Source organism: Macaca nemestrina, chromosome 1, assembly GCF_043159975.1.
Source record: "Macaca nemestrina isolate mMacNem1 chromosome 1, mMacNem.hap1, whole genome shotgun sequence".
NCBI lineage: Eukaryota > Metazoa > Chordata > Mammalia > Primates > Cercopithecidae > Macaca > Macaca nemestrina.
This window is the reverse complement of record NC_092125.1, coordinates 82,432,899-82,458,979: the sequence shown is the minus strand read 5'-3', so window position 1 is coordinate 82,458,979 and position 26,081 is coordinate 82,432,899. Positions and strand designations below refer to the sequence as shown.

Here is a 26,081-nt window from a genome sequence, read left to right as displayed (position 1 = left end):
TATTTCTAACAGCAGTCACTTCAGAGCCATCTAGGTTTCTTCTAACATGCACCTCAAAGCTCTCTGGCCTCTATTACCTACTTCCAAAACCATTTCTACATTTTAAGGTATTTGTCACAGTAGCACTATACTAACCAGTACCAAACTCTGTATTAGAAAGGAAGAAAAGAAGAGAAACTAAGACAGAAGGCTTTTAAAAACAGTAGTGTACCTCACTTTGGCTACCACCCAGTAGTAGTTTTCCTTCTCTTTATCAGAATTTATTTAACGAGTGGTCTAAGGCCAAGGCACAGTGGCTCACACCTATAATTTCAGCACTTAGAGAGGCTAACACAGGAGGATCGCTTGAGGCCAGGAGCCTGGGCAACATAGCAAGAATCTGTCTCTACAAAAAAAATTAAAAATTAGCGTGGCATGGTGGCATGCAGCTGTAGTTGGTCCTAGCTACTGGGGAAGTTGAGGCAGGAGATCCCTTGAGGCCAGGAATTCAAGGCTGCAGTGAGCTACGATCGCACCACTGCACTGAAGCGTGGGTGACAGAGCAAGACCCTGTCTTTTAAAAAATAAAAAAAAAATAAAGACTCAGCTAAGATTGTTTCTATCCCCACCACTCACTCCATTGAAATCTATGAACTGTGTTTTGTTGGTAACCTTTTTTCTTAGTTGATGGTATGACTGTTACTCAGCCAGTTACCCAGGTTAATCTATCTGTTATCTACTTCCTTCTACCTAGCCTTGAATCCCCCTGCCATGTCTATAATAAGTCACCAAGAAGCCTTGCTGTTGTCTCTTAAATAGTTCATGATGCCTGTTCTCTCTTTTCCTTACCATTACTAGCCTAATCCAGAGCCTCATTATTTCTTGTCTAGACTACAAGACTTGTGTTTTTTTGTTTGTTTGTTTTTTGAGATGGACTCTCACTCTGTCACCCAGGCTGGACTGCAGCGGCACAATCTCGGCTCACTGCAACCTCCACCTCCCGGGTTCAAGTGACTCTCCTGCCTCAGCCTCCCGAGTAGCCAGGACTACAGGTCCATGCCACCATACCCAGCTAATTTTTGTATTTTTAGTAGAGATAGGGTTTCGCCATGCTGGCCAGGCTGGTCTTGAATTCCTGACCTCAAGTGATCCTCCCGCCTTGACCTCCCAGTGTGTTGGGATTATAGGCATGAGCCACTGCACCTGGCCTGTTTCAGCTTTTAAACATTCTTCCTACATCTATCTGCCATCTTCTCTTATCCAGGTGTTGGCAAACTATGGCCCTCAAACCGGTTCCTGCCTGCCACCTTGTTTTGTATGGCCCATGAGCTAAGAATCATTTTTACATCTTTCTTTCTCTCTTTGTTTTAATTTTTAATTAATTATTATTATTATTATTTTTGGAGACACAGTCTCGCACTGTCACCCAGGTTGGAGTGCGGTGGCACAATCTCGGCTCACTGCAGCTTCAGCGCCCTGGGCTCAAGTGATCCTCCCACCTCAGCCCCCAGATAGCTGGCACGAAGCACATGCCACCATGCCCCGCTAATTTTTTGTATTTTTTGTAGAGACAGGGTTTTGCCATGTTGCCCAGGCTGGCCTTGAACTCTTGAGCTCAAGTGATCCTCCCGCCTCAGCCTCCCAAAGTGCTAGGATTCCAGGCATGAGCCACCGTGCCAGGCCCCAAGTTGCCTCTTTAAATGGTCATGATTTAGTACAATATTTGCCTCATCTAAAACTTTGTGTTTTGATGTAATTTCACATTTAAGAAAAGCTGACCCAGACCAGCTTAGACAACATAGTGAGACCCCCATCTCTACAAAAATAATCGAAAAATTAACTAGGTGTGCTGGCACGTGTCTGTTGTCGTACCTACTCAGGAGGCTGGGGTGGGAGGATTGCTTGACACCAGGAGGTCGAGGTTGTGGCACGCTGTGGTTGCACAACTACACTTCAGCCTGACTGAGAGAATGAGACCCTGTCTCAAAAACAAAGAATTTTTTTTTTTTTTTGAGATGGAGTCTCACTCTGTCACCCAGGCTGGAGTGTGCTGGTGTGATCTCGGCTCACTGCAACCTTCACCTCCTGGGCTCAAGCGATACTCCTGCCTCAGCTCCCAAGTAGCTGGGATTACAGGCACCCACCACCATGCCTGGCTAGTTTTTGTATTTTTAGTAGACATTGGGGTTTTACCATGTTGGCCAGGCTGGTTTTGAACTCCTGATCACAAATGATCCACCCACCTTGGCCTCCCAAAGTACTGGGATTATAGGTGTGAGCCACTGCGCCGGCAAGAATTTTTATAAAGAGGAAAATGGAAAGAATAGAACAAAGAACACCCATATACTCTACCTAGAATGTCCCTTTATCCATGCATACTATATATTCCCTAAGGACAAAGGCTTTTATTATATAACCACAGTTTATTTATTAAAACTAGAAAATGTAATCTTGATTCAATAATGTTATCGAATCCACCATTCATATTCAGAGTTTGCCTATCTCAGTAATGTTCTTTGTAGCTGTTATTTTATGGGAATTTTTTTTCCAGAACTGAAATCCAACCCCTAAATTATGCTTGTTTTGCCTTTTAGTTTCCTTTAATCTGCAACAGTTCCTCAACCTTTTTTTGTTTTTTTTGTTTTTTTTGTTTTGTTTTGTTTTGTTTTTGTTTTTTGAGACAGAGTCTCGCTCTGTCCCCCAGGCTGGAGTGCAGTGGCGCGATCTGGCTCACTGCAAGCTCCGCCTCCCGGGTTTCCGCCATTCTCCTGCCTCAGCCTCCCGAGTAGCTGGGACTACAGGCGCCCACAACCGCGCCCGGCTAATTTTTTGTATTTTTAGTAGAGACGGGGTTTCACCGTGGTCTCGATCTCCTGACCTTGTGATCCGCCCGCCTCGGCCTCCCAAAGTGCTGGGATTACAGGCGTGAGCCACCGCGCCCGGCCCCCTTTTTTTGTTTTTCATGATCTCTACATTTTTGAAGATTTCTGGTAGTCACTATATTAGAATATCCCTCAATTTGAATTTTTCTGCTGTTTCCACATGGTTGAAATCAGGTTATATGTTTTTGGAAGGAAAACCAAAGAAGCAATTTGACTTCAAAAGGCACAGAATATCTGTGTGGGGTGTTATTCGGTAATGTTAGTTTTGATCAATCCACTGTAAATTAATTTGAAATTAATAAATAATTTATAAGAAGATATTTTCAGATTATATAAATATCCTGTACTCATCATACTTTCACCCATATTTTTAGCAGATGGTCTTGCTAAAATATTTAACTTGAATTTAATAATGAGGAGACATAAATTCAGATTGTGGGACATTTTATAAATTAGCTGGCCTGGATCCTTCAAAAATGTCAGTGTTATATGCACAAAGGTTACAAGTTAAAAGAGTTCAAAGAGACACAACGACCAAGTAAATGCATGAACCTTGACTAGACACTGGGTCAAAGAAAAACAACTATAAAGACCATTTTTTGGGAATAATTTGAGAAATTTTAATATGGACTGTATATTAGATAATTTACCAATATTAAATTTCTTATTTGTGCTAACTGTATTGTGGGTGTGCAGATATCTTTTTTTTTTTTTTTTTTGAGATGGAGTCTCGCTCTGTTGCCCAGACTGGAGTGCAGTGGTGCAATCTCGGCTCACTGCAACCTCCGCCTCCCGGGTTCACGGGATTCTCCTGCCTCAGTCTCCCAAGTAGCTGGGACCACAGGTGTGCGCCACCACACCCAGCTGATTTTTTTTTGTTTTGAGACAGAGTCTCACTCTGTCACTCAGACTGGATTGCAGTGGCGTGATCTTGGCTCACTGCAAGCTCTGCCTCTCGGGTTCACGCATTCTCTTGCTTCAGGCTCCCGAGTAGCTGGGACTACAGGCGCTTGCCACCACACCTGGCTGATATTTTTTTTTTTTTTTTTTTTTGTATTTTTAGAAGAGACAGGGTTTCACCGTGTTAGCCAGGGTGGTCTCGATCTCCTGACCTTGTGATCCACCCACCTCGGCCTCCTGAAGTTTTGGAATTACAGGCGTGAACCACGGTGCCTGGCTGCAGATACTCTTTTTTACAGAGATACATGCTGAGAATTTTTGAGATGAAGGGTCTGTAACTTAGTTTCTTCTTCTGTTTTTTAATTTATTATTTTTTTTGAGATGAGATCTTGCTCTCTTGGCCAAGCCAAGTGCATTGGTGCAATCACGGCTCACGGCAGCCTTCACCTCCCAGACTCAAGCTGTCCTCCCACCTCAGCCTCCCAAGTAGCTGGGACTACAGCCATGTACTACCATACCTGGCTAATTTTTTTATATTTTGTAGGGACAGGGTTTCCCTATGTTGGCAGGGATGGTCTCAAACTCCTGGGCTCAAGTGATTCTCCTACTTCGGCCTCCCAAAGTGCTGGGATTACAGGCATGAGCCACTGTGCCTGGCCTAGAACTTATTTTCAAATGGTTCTGCCCTACCCCTCCAAAAGAAATCTCTGTATACAGACAGAAGTAAAGTAAATGTGGCAGCTTGAGAATACTATAGGTAAAGAATATATGAGTGTTGATTACATTATTTCTTTAATATTTTTAGTAAGTTTGAAATTTTCAAAATATTTGAAGCAAAGAAGGTTAGTTTAAAAAAGGGAAAAAGGCCGGGCGCGGTGGCTCAAGCCTGTAATCCCAGCACTTTGGGAGGCCGAGATGGGCGGATCACGAGGTCAGGAGATCAAGACCATCCTGGCTAACCCGGTGAAACCCCGTCTCTACTAAAAAATACAAAAAAAAAAAAAACTAGCTGGGCGAGGTAGTGGGCGCCTGTAGTCCCAGCTACTCGGGAGGCTGAGGCAGGAGAATGGCATAAACCCGGGAGGCGGAGCTTGCAGTGAGCTGAGATCCGGCCACTGTACTCCAGCCTGGGCGACAGAGCAAGACTCCGTCTCAAAAAAACTTAGAAGTTTGAAAATAGGTTTATGGCAAGTGTCTATACTGTAACATAATGAAATATTCATGCAAATTTATTTGATCCATGTAGATTGAACTTAATGGAAAAATACTGGTGGAAACTACTATGCTAAACTTCATGTTTTCTTTTTTCAGTATAGACTATGGTCGAAGAAAAAGAAATGCTTTTAGGATTCAGGTAGAAAAAGGTGAGTCTTTTATTGTTAGAGCTAAATTATCGATAAAGTTATATAAACAATTGTTTGAGCTCATAACATTTTTCTTTTTGTTTCAGTATTTAGCATAATTAGTAGTGAGAAGGAACTTAAGAATTTAACAGAATTAGAAGATGAACATTTAGCAAAAAGAGCAAGACAAGGTGAAGAGGACAATGAGTAAGTATACAAAATGCAGCATTTTTTTAAACCATGAACCTTTTCACGTTACATTCCTGCTTGTAAAACTTTCAATGGCTCTTCCTTGCCAACAAAGCCCTGCGTAGTATTTACCTAACCTCTTCAGCCATATTGAATGTTCTTTATTCCCCAAAGAGATCAAATTCTCTGTGGCTGTGGTTTTGTTGAGTTAGAGCATCATTTCCCTTTCACAAACTCCCACTCAGCCCTCAAGAATCAATTGAAATGTTACTGCCTTTATTAGGCCTAAGACCCCTTTTTAAATGTTTCCTTAGCTTCTAGTTACAGATATTTGTTATAATCCTTATGATATCATATGGCATTGAAATTATTTGCTTACTTGTTTGCATTACCAACAGTACTGTCTCATTACCTTCTTCTGCCCTAACACAACATCAGATATATAAAAAGGTGCCAATTAATTTTGTTTAAGAAATAGTATTGAGAGTTTTAAAAATATCTTTATTGAGGTATAATTGACATCAGTAAGCTCTCCTTTTTTTTTTTTTTTTTTTTTGAGATTAAGTCTCACTCTTGTCACCCAGGCTGGAGTGCAGTGGCACGATCTCAGCTCACTGCAACCTCCGCCTCCTGGATTCAAGTGATTCTCCTGCCTTAACCGCCCAAGTAGCTAGGGTTACAGTCATGTGCCACCACACCCGGCTACTTTTTTATATTTTTGGTAGAGACGGGGTTTCACCATGTTGGCCAGGCTGGTCTCAAACTCCTAACATCTAGTGATCAACCCACCTAGGCCTCCCAAAGTGCTGGGATTACAGGCATGAGCCATTGCGCCCACCCGGCCAAGCTCTACGTTTTTAAAGTGTACAATTTGTTAAGTTTTGACGTAGGTATATACTCATTGAACTATCACCATAAGCAAGATACTGAACCTTTCCATAAATATCAAAAGTCTTCTTGTTCCCCTTTGCAATTCATTTCTTCCTCCACCCCTGTTCCTAGGCAAACTTTTTTCTTTTTTTTTTTTTTTTTTTTTTTTGAGATAGTGTTTTACTTTGTCACCCAGGCTGGAGTTCGATCACAGCTCATTGCAGCCTTGACTTCCCAGGTTACTTGATTCTTCTACTTCAGCCTCCGAAGTAGCTGTAGGCACATGCTACCACACCTAGCTAATTTTTTGTAGAAACGGGGTTTTGCCATGTTGCCCAGGTTGGTCTTGAACTTCTGGGCTCAAGCAGTCTGCCTGCTTCAGCCTCCCAAGGTGTCGGGATTATAGATGTGAGCCATAGCACCCAGCTTTAGGCAAGCATTGATTTGCTTTCTGTCACTGTGTGTTATGTTGCATTTTGTAGAATTTTATTTGGAATCATACTTTTAAAGTCTGGATTCTTTCATTCTTTCACTTAGCATAATGATTTTGAGGTTTATCAATGTTGTGTGTATCAATAGTTCATTGCTTTTTATTGATGAGTATGTGTGGACACGCCACAATTATTTTATCTGTTTATCTGTTTTTTTTGTTTTTGTTTTTTTTGAGACAGGGTCTCACTTTGTTGCCCAGGCTGGAATGTAGTGGAGTGGCATATCACAACTCACTGCAGCCTCTACCTCCTGGGCTCAAGCGATTCTCCCATACAGGTGCATGCTACCATGCCCAGTTAATTTTCTAATTTTTTGTAGAAACAGGGGTCTCACTATGTTTCCAGGCTGTTCTCATACCACTGGGCTTAAGCAATTCTCTTGCCTCAGACTCCCAGAGTGCTGGGATTACAGGTGTGAACCACCTTGCCTGACCTATCTGTTTATCTCTTGTTGGTCAGTTGGTTTGTTTCCAGGTTCTGGCTATTACAAATTAAGCTGCGATGAACATTTATGTCCAGGTCTTTATGTGGACAGTATTTTCATTTCCTTTATTAAATATGTAAGATTGGAATAGCTGGGTCATGTGATAGATGCATATTTAAGAAATTGCCAAACTATTTTCCAATGTATTTGTACCATTTTACTTTTACATTAGCAGTTTATGAGAATTCTACTCTTTCCACAAATTGCTAATATTTGGTATGGTCAGTGTTTAATTTTCAGTAGTATTTCACTGTAAATATGACATTAACTTTAGGTTTTTTTGTAGATGTCCTTTGTCAAATTGAGGAAGTTTCCTAATATTCCCAGATTGCTGAGAATTTTTGTCATGAATAGATACTGCATTTGTCAAATGCTTTTCTGTATCTTGAAACATCATTATGGCCTTTCCCCTTTAGTCTATTAATTTGGTGAATTACATTGGTTCCCAATATTAAGCCAATCTTGCATTCCGGGGATAAACACTACTTGGTCCTGATATGTTATCTTTTTAATGTATTGTTGGCAGCCTGAGCAACATAGCGAGACTCTGTCTACAGAAAATTTAAAAATTAGCCAGGCATGGCGGTGCATGATTCTATCCCAGCTTCTTTGGTAGCTGAGGTAGGAGGATTGCTTGAGACCCGGAGTTGAAGGTTACAATGAGCTATAATTATGCCACTGCACTCCAGCCTGGGTGACAGAATGAGATCTAGTCTCTGAAGAAAAAAAAAAAAAAGAAAAAGAGTATTTGTTTGATGTTGTTTTCTTGAGATGGAGTCTCGTTCTTGTTGCCTAGGCTGGAGTGCAATAGCGTGATCTTGGCTCACTGCAACCACTGCCTCTCGGGTTTAAGCCATTCTCCTGCCTCAGCCTCCTGAGTAGCTGGGATTACAGGCACCTGCCACCATGCCCGGCTAATTTTCGGAAAAAAAGGGTATTAATTGGATTCAGTTTACTAATCTTTTTCTACAGATGTTTGCATTTGTATGTCATATTGGTCCGAATTTTCTTTTGCTCATTTTTGGAATGTCTGTCATGTTTTGGTGTTAGGGTTACACCGGCCTCATGATATTAGTGGGAAAATATTCTTTTGTTCTCTATTTTATGAAAACAAATTATGGAAATTCTTTTTTGAATATTTATTAGTGTTCACCCACAGTTTTTCTAGGCCTAGAATCAACTTCCCCAGAGTCTTCTTTTTCTGAAGGATTTTGATAAATTGTAATTTTGCTAGATATACGGCTCTTCTTTACATCTCTCCTTATGTCAATTGTGATAAATTGTATTTTTAAATCATTTGTTCATTTTCTCTCAGGTGTGGAATTTGTTGGCATAATGCTTCTGCAATATTCTCTTGTCATCCTTTTAATGTCTATAGGATTTGGGGTGATAGCCCCATTTTACTGTTTGTAGCTCAGCCTTTTTCATTTAGATTTAGCATAATTTTCTTCAGTTCCATATTCTTTTTTTTTTTTTTTTTTTTTTTTTTTTTGAGACGGAGTCTTGCTCTGTAGCCCGGGCTGGAGTGCAGTGGCCGGATCTCAGCTCACTGCAAGCTCCGCCTCCCGGGTTTACGCCATTCTCCTGCCTCAGCCTCCGGAGTAGCTGGGACTACAGGCGCCCGCCACCTCGCCCGGCTAGTTTTTTGTATTTTTAGTAGAGACGGGGTTTCACCGTGTTAGCCAGGATGGTCTCGATCTCCTGACCTCGTGATCCGCCCGTCTCGGCCTCCCAAAGTGCTGGGATTACAGGCTTGAGCCACCGCGCCCGGCCCAGTTCCATATTCATGAGTATTTGTTTGTGTTACACTGTTGCATAATAAATAACTCTTTACTGCATATCTCTTTGTACACATCACTTTTTGTTTTGTTTTTTTTTTTGAGATGGAGTCTGGTTCTGTGGCCCAGGCTGGAGTGCAGTGGCGTGATCTCGGCTTACTGCAAGCTCCGCTTCCCGGGCTCACGCCATTCTCCTGACTCAGCCTCCCGAATAGCTGGGACTACAGGCGCCCGCCATCACTCCCGGCTAATTTTTCTATTTTTAGTAGAGTCGGGGTTTCACCGTGTTAGCCAGGATGATCTCGATCTCCTGACCTTGTGATCCGCCCGCCTCGGCCTCCCAAAGTGCTGGGATTACAGGCGTGAGCTGCCGCGCCCGGCCCACATCACTTTTTTATGTTGAATTTTTGAGGTGGAATTTCTCAAAGATTGATATTTTTGAGATTTCTCATGCATTTGGACTTACCTTCCTAAAAATGTTGCCTCAGTTTATGTTCCCAACAACTTTGTATAAAGGGCACATTTCTCTGCATCCCTGTAATCTTAGTTATACTATAATTTATCTTTGCTGTTTTTATAGGCCAAATATTGATCTTTTTTTTTTTTCTTTTTTTGAGACGGAGTCTTGCTCTGTCACCCAGGCTGGAGTCCAGTGGTGCGATCTCGGCTCACTGCATCCTCTGCCTCCCAAGTTCAAGCAATTCTTCTGCCTCAGCCTCCTGAGTAGTTGGGACTACAGGCGTCCACCACCACTCCTGGCCAATTTTTGTATTTTTAGTGGAGAGAGGGTTTCATCATGTTGGCCAGGCTGGTCTCGAACTCCTGACGTCAGGCAATCCGCCCACCTCGGCCTCCCAAAGTTCTGGGATCACAGGCTTGAGCCACTGCTCCTGGCCTTGATCATATTTTTCTTTGTAATTTTATAATTACTGAGGTTAGGTTTTTTGTTATTTCATATTTGTTTTGTGAATGGCTTGCTTTATGGGTTTTTTTCTATTTCATTTGAGAGGTATTTGAATTTTCCTTATTAGTTGTTGGAGTGTTTTGCATAAAATATACTTCTTTTTATATGTATTACAACTGCTTTCCCCATGTTGCCACTTCCCTTTTAATTTTTGTTTGCACCGTCTTTTGATTAGAGAAGTTTTGCATTTTTACATAGTCAAATCTCTCAGTCTTTTTCGTTTTGATTTATGCTGATATGCTTAGAAAGACCTCTCTCACAAGAGTGTGTAAAATAATTACTTACACTTTTTTCTTCTTTCTTTATGATGTTTAACTCTTTTTTTTTTTTTTTTTTTTTTTTTTTTTTGAGACGGAGTCTTGCTCTGTCGCCCAGGCTGGAGTGCAGTGGCCGGATCTCGGCTCACTGCAAGCTCCGCCTCCCGGGTTCACGCCATTCTCCTGCCTCAGCCTCCCGAGTAGCTGGGACTACAGGCGCCCGCCACCTCGCCCGGCTAGTTTTTTGTATTTTTTAGTAGAGACGGGGTTTCACCGTGTTAGCCAGGATGGTCTTGATCTCCTGACCTCGTGATCCGCCCGTCTCGGCCTCCCAAAGTGCTGGGATTACAGGCTTGAGCCACCGCGCCCGGCCCGATGTTTAACTCTTTAATCCACTTGGAATTTTTTTTCTTTTTTTAGGGCATAAGTTGTAAGGCAAAACTTTTTTTTTTTCCCCAAATAGTTGAATGATATACCTTATTTACATTGATTAGAATTGCTCCCAAGTAATACTGATTAATTTTAATGAACATAGAATTTGCTGGGGTTTTTTTTTTTTTTTGAGACAGGGTCTTGCTCTGTCACCCAGGCTTCAGTGCACTGGCACAATCATGGCTCACCGCAGTCTTGATGTCCCAGGCCCAAATGATCCTCCCACCTCAGCCTCGTAAGTAGCTGGGACTACAGGTGTGCACCAGCATGCCCAGCTAATTTTTTAATTTTTTTGTAGAGACACAGTCTCCCTTGGTTGCCCAGGCTATAATTTGTATCTTAATGTCTTTTTTTTTTTTTTTTTTTTTTGAGACGGAGTCTCGCGCTGTGTCACCCAGGCTGGAGTGCAGTGGCGCGATCTCGGCTCACTGCAAGCTCCGCCTCCCAGGTTCACGCCATTCTCCTGCCTCAGCCTCCGAGTGGCTGGGACTACAGGCGCCCGCCACCACGCCCGGCTAGTTTTTTTGTATTTTTAGTAGAGACGGGGTTTCACCATGTTAGCCAGGATGGTCTTGATCTCCTGACCTTGTGATCCACCCGCCTCGGCCTCCCAAAGTGCTGGGATTACAGGCTTGAGCCACCGCGCCCGGCCCTTAATGTCTTAATTATAACAGCATTTCATTGCATTCATATGAAGCTTTCTACAAAAAAAAAAAAAAAAAAAAAAAAAAAAAAAGTCCTTTTCTTATTTAAATAATTTTTTTTTTTTTTTTTTTTGAGACAGAGTATCATACTGTCAGGCAGGCTGGAGCACAGTGGCACGATCTTGGCTCACTGCAACCTCCATACCCTGGGCTCAAGCAATTCTCCTGCTTCAGCCTCCCAAGTAGCTGGGATGTGCCACCACACCTGGCTGAGTTTTGTATTTTTAGTAGAGACAGGGTTTCACCATGTTGACCAGACTGCTCTCTGTGAACTCCTGACCTCAGGTAATCCACCCGCCTCGGCCTCCCAAAGTGCTGGGATTACAGGCGTGAGCCACTGCGCCGGGCCTATTTAAATAATTTCCGAAGAAGTTTTAAATACTAGTAGAGTCCTAAAGTTACTTGAAGCTATTAGATAACAACTTTCAGTTATAATTAATTAAGACTACATTCTCAGCTTGTAGTTTATTAGGATTTATACTTCTTTTTTGATACAGGAAATTTATTTGCTCCTTCATCCCTGATGAACAGTCTTGGAGAAGTTGTATTTGGTTACATGGTTTGGTTATGTTGACTTTGTGAATTTGTTACTCAGAGTGCTTAATTATAGGTTGCTGAAGTATTTCCTCTACCTGAATCTGATATCCCCAAATGAGACCCTTGGGCCTGATGGAATTTGTATCTTTTATTTATTGCTAGGATAAATATAACTATAATTTATTTTGCATTTATTATATATTGTAAATGCATAAGGACTTTGCAAGCATTTATTTAATCCTTTGATAACTCTGGGAGATAGACATTACTTATTAAATCTCCGTTTTATAGATAAGGAAGCTGATGCTTAGAGAGGTTAAGTAATAACTGGTTAAGTTGGATTTTGAATCCTAGTTTCTCTGATTCCAGAGTTTGGACTCTTAACCACCATAATCGTTTGCCTGAATATATTTACTTGTTTTGGGTAATCATTTTTTTAGGATATGGGAGAGAAAGTCTTTAAAACATTTTTCCCTCTTTTTACTGAGGTATACTGAAAGCTATTCTGATGATGATTCAAGTATGGAAGACTACCCACATCCACAGGTAAGCCAAACATTTAGTGGGTCCACTTTGATTTTTTCTTTTTTAGTCATTATGATACCTCCTTTGAAAAACTCAGTAAGAGCTGGGCATGGTGACTCACACCTCTAATCCCAGCACTTTTGGAGGCTGAGGCATGCAGATCACTTGAACCCAGGAGTTTGATACCATCCTGGCCTACATGGCAAAACCCTGTCTGTATAAAAAGTACCAAAAAATAAGCCTGGCCAACATGGTGAAACCTTGTCTCCATAAAAAATACAAAAATTTGCCGGGCATGGTGGCATGCACCTGTGATCCCAGCTACCTGGAGGGGCTGAAATGGGAGAATCACTTGAGCCCAGGAGGTTGAGGCTGCAGTGAGCTGCAGTGAGCTGTGATTGTGCCACTTTACTCCAGCCTGGGTGACAGAGTGAGACCCTGTCTTTTAAAAGGTTAGCTGTCGTGGCTCACACCTGTAATCCTAGCACTTTGAAAGGCCAAGGAGGGTGGATCACTTGAGCTGAGGAGTTCGAGACCAGCCATGGCAGAACCCCATCTCTCCCAAAAAAAACTCCCGAAATTAGCCAGGTGTAATGCCTTCAGTCCCAGCTCCTCAGGAAGCTGAGGTGGGAGGATCACTTAAGCCCAGGAGGCAGAGGTTGCAGTGAGCTGGGATTGCACCACTGCACTCCAGCCTGAGCAACAAAACCAGATCCTGTCTCAAAAAAAAAAAAAAAAATTAGTAAGAAATAGAATAAAAGGCCAGGTGCTATGGCTCACATCTGTAATCCCAGCACTTTGGGAGGCTGAGGCAGGAAAATCACTTGAAACCAGGGGTTCAAGACCAGCTTGGGCAACACAGCAAGACTCTGTCTCTACAAAATACCAACAAAAATTAGCTGGGTCTGGTGGCATACACCCATAGTCCCAGCTACTCAGGAGGCTGATGCTGGAGGATCGCTTGAGCCCAGGAGTTTGAGGCTACAGTGAGCTATGATTGTGCCATTCTACTTCAGCCTGGGTGACAGACCTTATGGCAAAAGAGAGAGAGAGAAGAGAAGGGAAGAAAGAGGGAGAGAAAGAAAAGGATTAGGGCTAAAGGGAAGGAGAGAGGAAGGACAGGGAATAGAATAAGAGACTTTAGACATCTTCATCAATAAATAATTGAACACTTTCTGTGTTCAATATTGGTGATGGATTAACCATCCTTCTAGTATTTGTGTTATAAGTCAGTTATACAAGGAAAAAGAAGGGAAGAGGATAGCTAGAAATAAGGGCAGACAAGAATAGAGTAATTAATAGTAAAAATGGAAAAAGGGATATACTTTTTGTCAAGGAGATGGCATTACTAATGAAGAGGCTTGATTAAAGGAGAATATGGAGATAATATAGTCAGCCCTCACCCTCCATGGGGGATTGGCCCTAGGGCCCCACATGAATACCTGCAAATGTTCAGGTCCCTTATGTAAAATGGCATCATGTTTGCATATAACCTTATATACATCCTCTTGTATACTTTAAATTATCTCTGGATTACTTATAATGCCTAATACAATGTAAATAAGATGTAAGTAGTTTTTACACTATTTCTTTCTTTTTTTTTTTTTTTTGAAAGGGAGTCTCACTCTGTTGCCCAAGCTGGAGTGCAGTGGTGCAATCTCAGCTCACTGCAACCTCTGCCTCCCAGGCTCAAGCAATTCTCCTGACTCAGCCTCCTGAGTAGCTGGGATTACAGGCAGGGTCTCACTTTGTCGCCCAAACTGGAGTGGAGTAGCGTCATCTTGGCTCACTGCACTCTCTGCCTCCCAAGTTCAAGTGATTCTCATGCCTCAGCCTCCTGAGTAGCTGAGATTACAGGCATGCACCACCACACCTGGCTAATTTTTGGTGTTTTTAGTAGAGATGGGGTTTCACCATGTTGACCAGGCTGGTCTTGAACTCCTGGCCTTGAGTGATCCACCCACCTTGGCCTCCCAAAGTGCTGGGATTACAAACGTGAGCCACCATGCCCAGCCTACACTGTATTTCTTAATATTTGTATTATTTTTACTGGTGTATTTTTTTATTGCTTTTTATTTCCCAAATATTTTCTTTTTTTTTTTTTTTTTTTTTTTGAGACGGAGTCTCGCTCTGTCACCCAGGCTGGAGTGCAGTGGCGCGATCTCGGCTCACTGCAAGCTCCGCCTCCCGGGTTCACGCCATTCTCCTGCCTCAGCCTCCCGAGTAGCTGGGACTACAGGCGCCCACAACCGCGCCCGGCTAATTTTTTGTATTTTTAGTAGAGACGGGGTTTCACCGTGGTCTCGATCTCCTGACCTTGTGATCCGCCCGCCTCGGCCTCCCAAAGTGCTGGGATTACAGGCGTGAGCCACCGCGCCCGGCTTCCCAAATATTTTCGATTGAGGTTCGTTGAATCCCTGGATGCAGAACCCTTGGATATAGAGGGCCAACTGTTTGTCAAATTATTTATAATTTGCTTTTTATTTTTTCCCTTGGTATATCAGTTTTGAATTTATTATCAAAATATTTGATCCAATTTTTGTGGGGACAGGGTCTCGCTCTGTCACCCAGGCTGGAGTACAGTGGCATGGTCCTAGCTCACTGCAACCTCAAACTCTTGGACTCAAGTTGTCCTCCTACCTCAGCCTCCCAAGTAGCTAGGATAACAGACATGTGCCACCATGTCTGGGTAAATTTTAAATTTTTTGTAGAGACAGGGTCTCGCTATGTTGCCCAGGATAGTCTCGAACTCCAGGCCTCAAGCAGTTTTCCCAGTTTGGCCTCCCAAAGTGTTGGGATTACAGGGCATGAGCCACCACGCCCAGCCCCAATTTTGATTTAATGTAATAATAGTGACTCTCATTGGCAACCAGCTCATTTTCATACTTCTCTAGTGTATTTTTTTAGAAGCAACCATGCTTACTTATTTTATTTAACCACCAATTATGAATTGGTTTTCCATTGGAATGAAGTCTTTTTGAATAGTAAATGCTTGTTTGCAAGTCATCTTATTGAGGTGGAGTCTCACTCTGTCACCCAGGCTGGAGTGCAGTGGCGCAATCTCGGCTCACCGCAACTTCTGCCTGCCAGGTTCAAGTGATTCTCCTGCCTTAGCCTCCCAAGTAGCTGGGATTACAGGTGCCTGCCACTGCGCCCAGCTAATTTTTGTATTTCTAGTAGAGACGGTGTTTCACCATGTTGGCTAGGCTGATCTTGAACTCCTGACCTCAAGTGATCTGCCCACCTCGGCCTCCCAAAGTGCTGGGATTACAGGCATGAGCCACTGTGCCCAGCCTAACACCTATATATTCTGATTATAAATGTTCTGAGAGAAGTTGTTAAAAAAATAAAGAAAACATTACTATAGGCAGTACAACTTTTATGAGTACCTGTTGAGTAATTTATGCTAAACTTTTGTTTTATGTTTCTGCCAGTCAGCAAATCACATGAACAGTTCCCTGTTGTCTTTGTATCGAAAAGGAAATCCTGATTCTGTTTCAAATACTCCTGAGATGGAGCAAAGAGAAACCACCTCTTCAACACCACAGATAAGTTCCAAAACAGGCTCCATTCCCTTGAAGACCCCTGCCAAAGATTCTGAGGGAGGATGGTTTATTGACAAAACCCCAAGTGGAAAGAAGGACAGTTTTTTCTTGGACCTATCAGATGAGAAAAGTGATCCTAAGAAGTCAATAACTGAGATACAGGTATTTTTGTAATGAAATTTTAGCCCCATATCATCGAAGTACATTTTGACCTTTTAATTGAATACAGTATCGAGCAGATACTTGTGCTTTGTGGAAAACATAAGAACTTTGAAATATATGGAGAATTTGATCACATCGCACTACTTGCCATTCTTTCTATCCTAGTCTAAGCCTTTTCTTGTTCTTGACTTAATTATTGAAACAGCCTTCCAGCTGGAGTCTGTGTCCTTTCTTGTTCCCCTAGTTTATTCTTCACACTGAGATAGCTTTATTTTTTTTGAGACTGGATCTGGCTCTGTCACCAAGACTGGAGTGCAGTGATGTGATCTTGGCTTACTGTAACCTCTGCCTTCTGGGCTCAAGCCGTCCGCGACCTCAGCCTCCTATGTAACTAGGACTACCGGCGTGCGCCACCACACCTAGCTCACTTTTATATCTTTTCTAGAGATGGAGTTTTGCTGTGTTGCCCAGGCTGGTCTTGAACTCTTGGGGTCAAGTGATCCACCCACCTCAGACTCCCAAAGTTCTGGGATTATAGGCATGAGCCATCACATATTATCATTCTTTATTTAAAACCCTCCAGTGGCTTCATTCAGTCTCAAATCCAAAGGCCTGTGACAGCCACTAAAGTCTTTCATGATTTGGCTGCCTGGCTTTCTCTTCAGTTTCGTCTCCTACCACCCTGTTAGGTATGTGAATCTATTTCCTCAGCTGTAAATTTTACAAACTCTAAGTACAAATCAAGTGTTTCCCGTGAAAATTTAGTGTCCAAATTGAGATGTGCTATTAACTTAAAGTGTACATTAGACTTTGAAGACTTACTAAAAAATATAGAATGTAAAACATCTCATTAATTTTTTATATTGACTGTTGAGATGATAATATTTTGGATATACTGGGTTAAGTAAAATAGATTATTAAATGAATTTCATATGTGGCTCACATATTCCTCATGGACAATGATGCTTCAACAGGTTTCTAAGAACCAAGCCCTTTGATTTGGCAGAACCTTTCCCCTTTTGATTTATTAATAGGCCTGTCCAAATCTCTTTGCTTTAATTATCTGTGTCATCCATCTATAGAGAACATTGTCATGGTGGGCAAGAACTCGAGTCTTAATGCTGAATTACTTTTTTTGGTTTGAGACGTGGTCTGCCTTGTCACCCAGGCTGACATGGTACAGTGGCATGATCACAAATCACTGTAACCTCCACCTCCTGGGCATAAGCCATCCTCCCACCTCAGCCTTCCAAGTAGCTGGGACTACAGGTGCCCACCACCACACCTGGCTAAGTTTTGTATTTTTTGTAGAGATGGGGTTTGGCCATGTTGCTCAGGCTGGTCTTGAACTTCTGAGCTCAAGTGATCCACCCACCTCAGCCTGAATTATACTTTAAAAAAATTTTTTTGGCTGGGTGTGGTGGCTCACACCTGTAATCCCAGCACTTTGGAAAGCCGAGGCGGGCGGATCACAAGGTCTGGAGATTGAGACTATCCTGGCTAACATGGTGAAACCCCATCTCTACTAAAAATACAAAAAGTATTAGGAGGCTGAGGCAGGAGAATGGCGTAAACCCGAGAGGCGGAGCTTGCAGTGAGCTGAGTTCGTGCCACTGCACTCCAGCCTGGGCGACAGAACAAGACCCCGTCTCAAAAAAAAAAAAATTTTTTTTAAGAGTTGGAGTATTGCTGCATTGCCCAGGCTGGAGTGCAGTCACTTTTCGCAGGCATGATCACAGAACATTATAGCCTCGAAACCCTGAACTCAAGTGGTCCTTGTGCCTCTGAAGTAGCTGGGGCTACAGGTGTGTCCCAGTGTGCTTGGCTGAATTTGTTATGACTGTCAAAGCAGCTCTATAGTCATATTTAATTTAGTGAATCATCAGCTGTCAGATGAAGACAACTATGTAGAAGACTCAGTGAGAAATAAAAGGCAAATATCAGTGTCCTTAATCAAGGAGCTCACAATTCAGAGAGAGAGACCGAGATAAGTAAATCACTCATACAAGGCAGATTATGCTAACTGATAATAGTTGCAAATGCAGTGTCCTGGGAATGTGAGGACGAGGTTAAATGTAACTGAAAGAGGGCCTTGCAGTGGGTCTCACGCCTATAATCCCAGCACTTTGGGAGGCTGAGATGGGCAGATCACCTGAGGTCAGGAGTTCGATACCAGCCTGGCCAACATGGCAAAACCCCATCTCTACTAATAATATAAAAATTAACTGGGCGTGGTGGTGGGCATTTGTAGTCCCAGCTACTTTTGGGAGGCTGAGGCAGGAGAAACGTTTGAATCTAGGAGGCAGAGGTTACAGTGAGCTGAGATCACGCCGTTGCACTCCAGCCTGGGTGACAAGAGTGAAACTCTGTCTCAAAAAACAAAACAAAACAAAAACCTCTAACTGAAAAAATCTGGAAAAGAAGTGGCATTCAAATGTTAAGATTTCTTTTTTCTTTTTTTCCCCCATATGGAATGCTTCACAAATTTCCATGTCATCCTTGCACAGGGACCATGCTAATCTTCTTTGTGTCATTCCAATTTTAGTGTATGTGCTGCCAAGGCCAGCACCAAATGTTAAGATTTAAATTGAGCTTTAAGGGCATGAGGAGAAGGACATTACCAATAGACAGCATCTTTGAGCAAAGAGATTGGGAATAGTTAACAGAGGTGAAAGTGCTAGGGCAGGAATTAATTTTCTTTACAATGCCCCTCTTTAAAAAATAAAACAATTATTGGCATAGAATTTGAAGCATGGCATATTTAAATTTATTTTCTTTTCAGGGTTCAAAAGATTCTTCTCTTTTGGAGAGTGATATGAAACGGAAAGGCAGGCTAAAGAATAAAGGAAGCAAAAGGAAGAAAGAAGATCTTCAGGAAGTAGATGGAGAAATTGAAGCTGTCCTGCAAAAGAAAGGTAAGGTGTGAGTCTTGTTGGTGGCAGTGGTCGTGTTTGCTGTGAGAGAAACATCATTCTGTTCCAAGCTGTTTTGCTTGAGGGACCTTCTATGTGCAGAAATGTTTATCAGAAAATGTTTCTATATTTAATGGACCTTTGTTTACTTAAAGACTATTCACTATAATTATGAGTTACTACTGAACCATTAATCTTTTCATCTCCTCATTTTTGTTTACCAGCTAAAGCCAGGGGGTTAGAATTCCAGATCTCCAATGTGAAGTTTGAAGATGTGGGAGGCAATGATATGACGTTAAAAGTTAGTGCAAATTTCTAAATTTTACCTCAAATGGATATATTACTAATCAGTTATGAAAAAAAAGCCTACCTCTTTGTTTCTAATATGATCTGAGTATAGAAAAGGAAACTGGGAAGATTGAGAAGGGCAAACCTGACCTGTACTCTTTAGGGCGTTGCAGGAAAAAAGATGCATACTATTTTGAACTTTTCTATTATTTTGATTATAGTATATATATATATATATATATATATATAAAGATCCATGTTTTTTAAAGATCCATGCTTTATAAGTAATATTGTCTTAATAGTACTAATAGTAATGGTAACTGTATTTATTTTTTATTTTTATTTTTATTTTTATTTTTTTTTTTTTTGCTTTGTTTTGTTTTGTTTTGTTTTTGAGAAGGAGTGTAGCTCTGTCACCAGGCTGGAGTGCAGTGGCGTGATCTCAGCTCACTGCAACCTCCGCCTTCCAGGTTCAAGCATTTCTCTTGCCTCAGCCTCCTGAGTAGCTGGGATTACAGGCACGTGCCGCCATGCCCAGCTAATTTTTGTATTTTTAGTAGAGACAGGGCTTCACCATGTTGGCCAGGATGGTGTCGATCTCCTGACTTCGTGATCTGCCCACCTTGGCCTCCCAAAGTGCTGGGATTACAGGCATGAGCCACCACGCCCGGCCGTAATGGTAACTTTATTTTTAATGCCTATTCTTTTTCATTGGCCATGCTCTTTAACTTTGCATTGCATCCTCAAGGTACATAATGTTACAGTTTAGGAAATAGCTCCTCAGAGAGGTTATTGCTGAAATCACACAGTAGGTACCAGAGCCAGGATTCAAACTCTGATCTAAATCTAAATTGTATATTCTACCTATCTGTTCCATTTTGCTGCTCCAAAAAATAGGACATTTCATTCTACTTTGATTCTTCTGTCTTGAAAGACGTCTTTGTGCTTATCCTCTGCTAGGAGGTCTGCAAGATGCTCATACACATGCGTCACCCGGAGGTGTACCACCACCTGGGCGTCGTGCCCCCTCGTGGAGTTCTCCTTCATGGGCCACCAGGCTGTGGGAAGACTTTACTTGCACATGCAATTGCTGGGGTGAGGCTTGCTGACACTTATTTGCTTTTGCTGTTTTTGTTGTTATTATTTGTTTTTGTTTTTTCTCTTTGGTCAACGTAAACCAGACATGGCATTCTTCAGGAAGAGAACATAGTTATTGGAACTGATCCCTTTGTTATCATGCTGATATTATTTGTGGTATTTATTCATTTAGTTTATTGTTTCTCAGAGCAACTTGAGGGTTTTTTGTTGTTGTTGTTGTTTTTTTTTTTTTTTTTTTTTTTTTTTTTTTTTGAGACGGAGTCTCGCTCTGTCACCCAGGCTGGAGTGCGGTGGCCGGATCTCAGCTCACTGCAAGCTCCGCCTCCCGGGTTCACGCCATTCTCCTGCCTCAGCCTCCCGAGTAGCTGGGACTATAGGCGCCCGCCACCTCGCCCGGCTAGTTTTTTGTATTTTTTAGTAGAGACGGGGTTTCACCGTGTTAGCCAGGATGGTCTCGATCTCCTGACCTCGTGATCCGCCCGTCTCGGCCTCCCAAAGTGCTGGGATTACAGGCGTGAGCCACCGCGCCCGGCTGTTGTTTTTTTTAATGTATGTAATTGTTTATATGGCAAGAGTTAGGTAGAAAGTAAAATAATACAGTTCTTTTTTTTTTTTTGGAGACGGACTCTCACTCTGTTGCCCAGGCTGGAATGCAGTGGCATGATCTTGGCTCACTGCAACCTCCGCCTCCCAGGTTCAAGCAATTCTCCTGTCTCAGCCTCCCCAGTAGCTGGGATTACAGGCACACGCCGCCACGCCCGGCTAATTTATTACATTTTACTAGAGACAGGGTTTCACCCTGTTGCCCAGGCTGGTCTCAAACTCCTGAGCTCAGGCAATCCGCTCATCTCAGCCTCCCAAAGTGCTAGGGTTACAGGTGTGAGCCACCACTCCCAGCCATAATAATACAGTTTTAAACAAACCTTTTTATTAACACATAGCTTACATTTTAGTTACTTTGCTTTCCCTTTAACCCAATACTTACTTTATTTTACTTATTTTTTTGAGACAGAGTTTCACTGTCGCCCAGGCTGGAGTGCAGTGGTGCAGTCGTGACTCACTACAGCCTCAACCTCCCAGGCTCAAGTTGTCCTCCCACCTCAGCCTCCCAAGTAACTGGAACCACAGACACACACCACCACGCCCAGCTAATGTTTTTGTTTTTTTTATAGAGACGGAATCCCACTATGTTGCCCAGGCTGGTCTTAAACTCCTGGCCTCAAGCAGTCCTCCTGACTCAGTCTTCCAAAGTGCTGGGATTACAGGCATGGGCCACAGCACCTGCCCTCCCAGTGGTTCTTAGGAGCAGTAAAATAAGAAAATTAGGGTTATATTATTTTTCATAGAGCTAAATTTATTCAAAATTTCTATTTAGAGTCATGTTCTTATACTTCTTAGTTTTAAAATAATTATTTCTAAAATGGTAATAATAGACACTTACTTTGTGAAATTAAAAGTTAGCAATCTTATTTTAACCCTCTCAGATTTTTCAGAAACTGTAGGGGGCAGTAATGTAAAATATCCGAGTAACTTCAATTAGAAAAATAGCATGCTTGCCAGGCGCAGTGGCACATGCCTGTAATCCCAGCACTTTGGGAGGCTGAGGCGTGTGGATCATCTGAGGTCGGGAATTTGAGACCGGTCTGACCAACATGGAGAAACCCCATCTCTACTAAAAATACAAAATTAGCCTGTAATCCCAGCTACTCGGAGACTAAGGCAGGAGAATCACTTGAACCAGGGAGGCGGAGGTTGCGTTGAGCCAGCACTCCAGCCTGGGCAACAAGAGTGAGACTCCATCTCAAAAAAAAAAAAGAAAAAGAAAAATAGCATGTTATACCAAGCACTAATACAATAATGTTCTGTAAAAGAAAATCATTTGTAAAGGGGGACTTGATTGGTTTGCTTCATTTTTGTTGAATAATTCCATTACATGACTACTGCATGCCAGACTTTGGAATATAGTGTTAAGTACCACAATCCTAGTTCTAATATGAGAGAGACATTAAACAGTCGTTCATATAAATAAATGCTGTACGTAATAACAACTGTAATAAGTGGAAGACAAGAAGTGCAAAATGCTATGTGGTATGTTGGGATTCCCAAATTAGAGTTGGGTTCAAGGAAGGTATGGTTGAGGAAGTGAAGTTTTAAGATAAGCACAAGAATGAGAGAACAGTAGTATCTCTTCTCTCTCTTTTTTTTTTTTCCCTTGAGACAGATTTTCATTCTGTTGCCCAGGCTGAGTGCAGTGGCACGATCACAGCTCATTGCAGCCTTGACTTCTCAGGCTCAAGTGATCCTCCTGCCTCAGCCTCGCAGGTAACTGGGACTGCAGGCATGCATCAGCATGCCTGGCTAATTTATTATTTTTGTAGAGGTGGGGTCTCACTGTGTTGCCCAGGCTGGTCTCAAACTCCTCTCAATGTGCTGGGATTACAGGCATGGGCCCCCACACCTAGCTTCTTCTTAAAGAGTCTCACTCCTCCGACTAGCAACTGGCTACTCTCTGGGTTAGGATTTGGAGAAATACTGGCAGGATGTGTGGGAAACATCTGTGTCACAACCCTTGTATTATCTCCTCAGCAGATGGGTAGGAATTGTTTTGATAGGCCAGGAATGGTCACTCCTGTAACCCCAGCACTTTGGGAGGCTGAAGTGGGAGGATTGCTTGAGGCTAGGAGTTTGAGACCAGCCTGGGCAACATAGTGAGACACAGTCTCTCAAAAAAAAAAAAAAAAAAACAAGAATTGCTTTGGGTCAGCCATAAGTGGGGGTAACATATCTCTTGAGAGTCAAGACCCTTTATTCAGAAAAGAGAACATAATTTTATAGTGACATGTATAAAATAAAAACAAGTTAAATGTGTTTGCATTAAACCATTGATTTTTTTTTTTTTTTTTTTTTTTTTTTTTGAGACGGAGTTTCGCTCTTGTTGCACAGGCTGGAGTGCAATGGCGCGATCTTGGCTCACCGCAACCTCTGCCTCCCGGGTTCATGTAATTCTCCTGCCTCAGGCTTCCTGAGTAGCTGGGATTACAGGCATGCGCCACCATGCCTGGCTAATTTTTGTATTTTTAGTATTAAGATGTGGTTTCTCCATGTTGGTCAGGCTGGTCTCGAACTCCCAACCTCAGGTGATCCACCTACCTCGCCTCCCAAAGTAGTGGGATTATAGGCCTGAGCCACCGTGCCCGGCCAGAACCATTGATTTTCAAATAGTGTTTTTCACTGAGCCAACGTAAAAAGATGAAGTTCCTCAGGAAACTAGCCATTTCAAAAATTTGAGGGGACTGGATAAAGAAAAAGTAGGGCCATTAAAATTTGAATATTTGGTTATTCTTTTATGTGTCTGCATAGGAACTTGACCTGCCAATTTTGAAAGTAGCTGCTCCAGAGATTGTGTCTGGAGTATCCGGAGAGTCTGAGCAGAAGCTGAGAGAACTATTTGAGCAAGCTGTGGTGAGTCAGTTAATGACTAATGCCAGGTGGTCAGACGCTACCAGCTTATATTAAAGATCCTGCTTTTTCTGATGCTAGTATTTGTTAAGCCACTCACTGGCCATTCTTTTATTAATATAAACATGGTAATTTGCTATGCATGATGGCTAAATATTTAAAGTAGATTTAGTGATACCCACTGTTGGATAAATAACCCTTTTCATTTGAAATCAAACATAAATATAATTGGTGAGAAATTCTGGGCTGTCATACTGTAGTTATATGTTGAAAATATATTATCCTTATGATATTTTCCACTCACTTTTACTTTCCTCAACTTAAGTTTGGCCAAAAAAAAAAACTTGTAAGCAATGTAAAAATTGTTATTTAGGATATTATAAAAGCAACCATAAAAATGCCAGAGTAAATTCTGTCATTCCCGACTAGTAAACTAGGGCAATAGTAATATCCAAATCTCATGTGGCTATTGAGAGTATTAAATGAGAGAATTCTTATAAAACCTTCGATATGGTGCCTTGCACACAGCACAAGCCCTGTAAATATTAGCTGTAATATTATTCACACTTGAACAAATATCACTGTGTTTAAAATTTAAAAATGGGGAAAAGTTTAATTTTATGTCATTATTAGCACTGACAATATATAGTAGCTGATGAATATCCAATACAACTGCTACAAGCCTGTGTGAAATTAGAAGAGAAATTATATTTAAGCAGGAATTGAGAAAAAAAAACATTTTAAATAGCAAGAATGGGTAGGCCATCTACTTAGTTATTGTGTGGGCTGACATTGAAAAAGCTGTGGGCAACACTAGGAGGATAAAGAGAAAAGGGTGGAAAGGGCAGGGTGCAGAACAAAGCTGAACTTTTTCAGGTGCTACCTGTTTCCCAAAACGCAGTGGATTCCATTGTTAAATTGGCATGCATAGCTAGAGACAAGTAGTAAATTTTGTGTGTATGGTAAACATGATAAATAAGGATAAGAGACAAATGGCATCTTTAGGTTGTTAGTTCTGTGTTTAAACCTCTCACTAAACCAGTACTGAGCCAGTACAGTACCTTACAGTAGATGCTCAGTAAATATGTGGCCTAGCACCCTGCTTTTCCTGGTCCCCTCTTCCCTAATGAGAATGAGTACAGTAAAGCATGTGGATCAGAGAACAAAAAGGGAAAATCTAATCAAGTGATACTTGCTTGAAAACTATGCTTTCTTTAGGCCACATTCTGATGACCATCATTTATTCTTTTTTTTTCCCCCATTCAGCTTTCCAGGTCACTGACAAGTACTGATGTGCTTGTTCTCTGATGCTTTTGGCCCCTGTAATTTTACTCCTTTGTAGCTGGGTAATATATCTGGCAGTCATAGGCATCTTTTGCAAACATTGTCATAAGGATGATTAGGGAAGACAGCCAGCTAGTGATAGGCTAAATATCTTTCCCTTTAAGATGTGGTGGTTCCCATGGTTTTGAGATGCCTTAAGCGACGCTGACAGCCTTAATTAGCATAATCACTGTCACTCCTAACCATTGAGTAACTGAGTAAAATGATTTAGATTGTACATAATTTTCTTCAATTTTTTTCATTTTAACTGATCCTTATCTCTTTTTTTTTTTTTTTTTTTTTTTGAGACGGAGTCTCGCTCTGTCGCCCAGGCTGGAGTGCAGTGGCGCGATCTCGGCTCACTGCAAGCTCCGACTCCCGGGTTCACGCCATTCTCCTGCCTCAGCCTCCCAAGTAGCTGGGACTACAGGCGCCCACAACCGCGCCCGGCTAATTTTTTGTATTTTTAGTAGAGACGGGGTTTCACCGTGGTCTCGATCTCCTGACCTTGTGATCCGCCCGCCTCGGCCTCCCAAAGTGCTGGGATTACAGGCGTGAGCCACCGCGCCCGGCCGATCCTTATCTCTTTTTTGTGGTAAAATATATTAACAGAATTTACCATTTTAAACATTTTTTTAAGTTTTTGTAAATTATTTTATTTCTTCCATGATGATTTAGAGGGACTATCTTCAAACCAGTACAGATACTTCATAAATCATACCTGGCTGTTTTCTAACCAGTTGAGTAATCTGTTGCACAATAAGCCACCTCACATCTTTCAGCAAGAAATACATTAAATTTTAATAGTAAAGACATTACACAACGAATTAAGACAACAGTTTAAATTTGCTTTAAGTGTTTCTTTGTGGGAGAGGACACTACACTTCTACTCAATGAAGAGAAACATTTTTACAGTCCAGAGGTCTTTTATTTTTTTAACACCTATTATGCCATGAATT

At 41.9% G+C, this 26,081-nt stretch overlaps 1 protein-coding gene and 1 non-coding gene across 5 annotated transcripts in view; one reads left to right on the top strand and one right to left on the bottom strand.

Annotated features, from left to right (window-relative positions):
- The window catches only part of LOC105478279 (nuclear VCP like), a 106,435-nt gene that overhangs the window by 7,949 nt on the left and 72,405 nt on the right, over window positions 1–26,081 (top strand). For 3 of the 4 annotated variants that reach the window (XR_011614672.1, XM_071081150.1, XM_071081152.1), the window contains exons 3-10: window positions 5,073–5,125; window positions 5,212–5,311; window positions 12,299–12,356; window positions 15,770–16,042; window positions 18,825–18,957; window positions 19,179–19,255; window positions 20,203–20,337; window positions 23,701–23,802. Coding sequence is in view for 3 of the 4 variants with exons in the window: in XM_071081150.1 (XP_070937251.1) it covers window positions 5,073–5,125; window positions 5,212–5,311; window positions 12,299–12,356; window positions 15,770–16,042; window positions 18,825–18,957; window positions 19,179–19,255; window positions 20,203–20,337; window positions 23,701–23,802 (931 nt within the window). In the remaining variant the exon portion in view is untranslated. The other variant, XM_011735415.2, reaches the window with a different exon arrangement.
- Window positions 18,505–18,611, bottom strand: LOC112426174 (U6 spliceosomal RNA). The gene has a single exon (XR_003017462.1). It is a non-coding gene; the product is annotated as a U6 spliceosomal RNA (small nuclear RNA).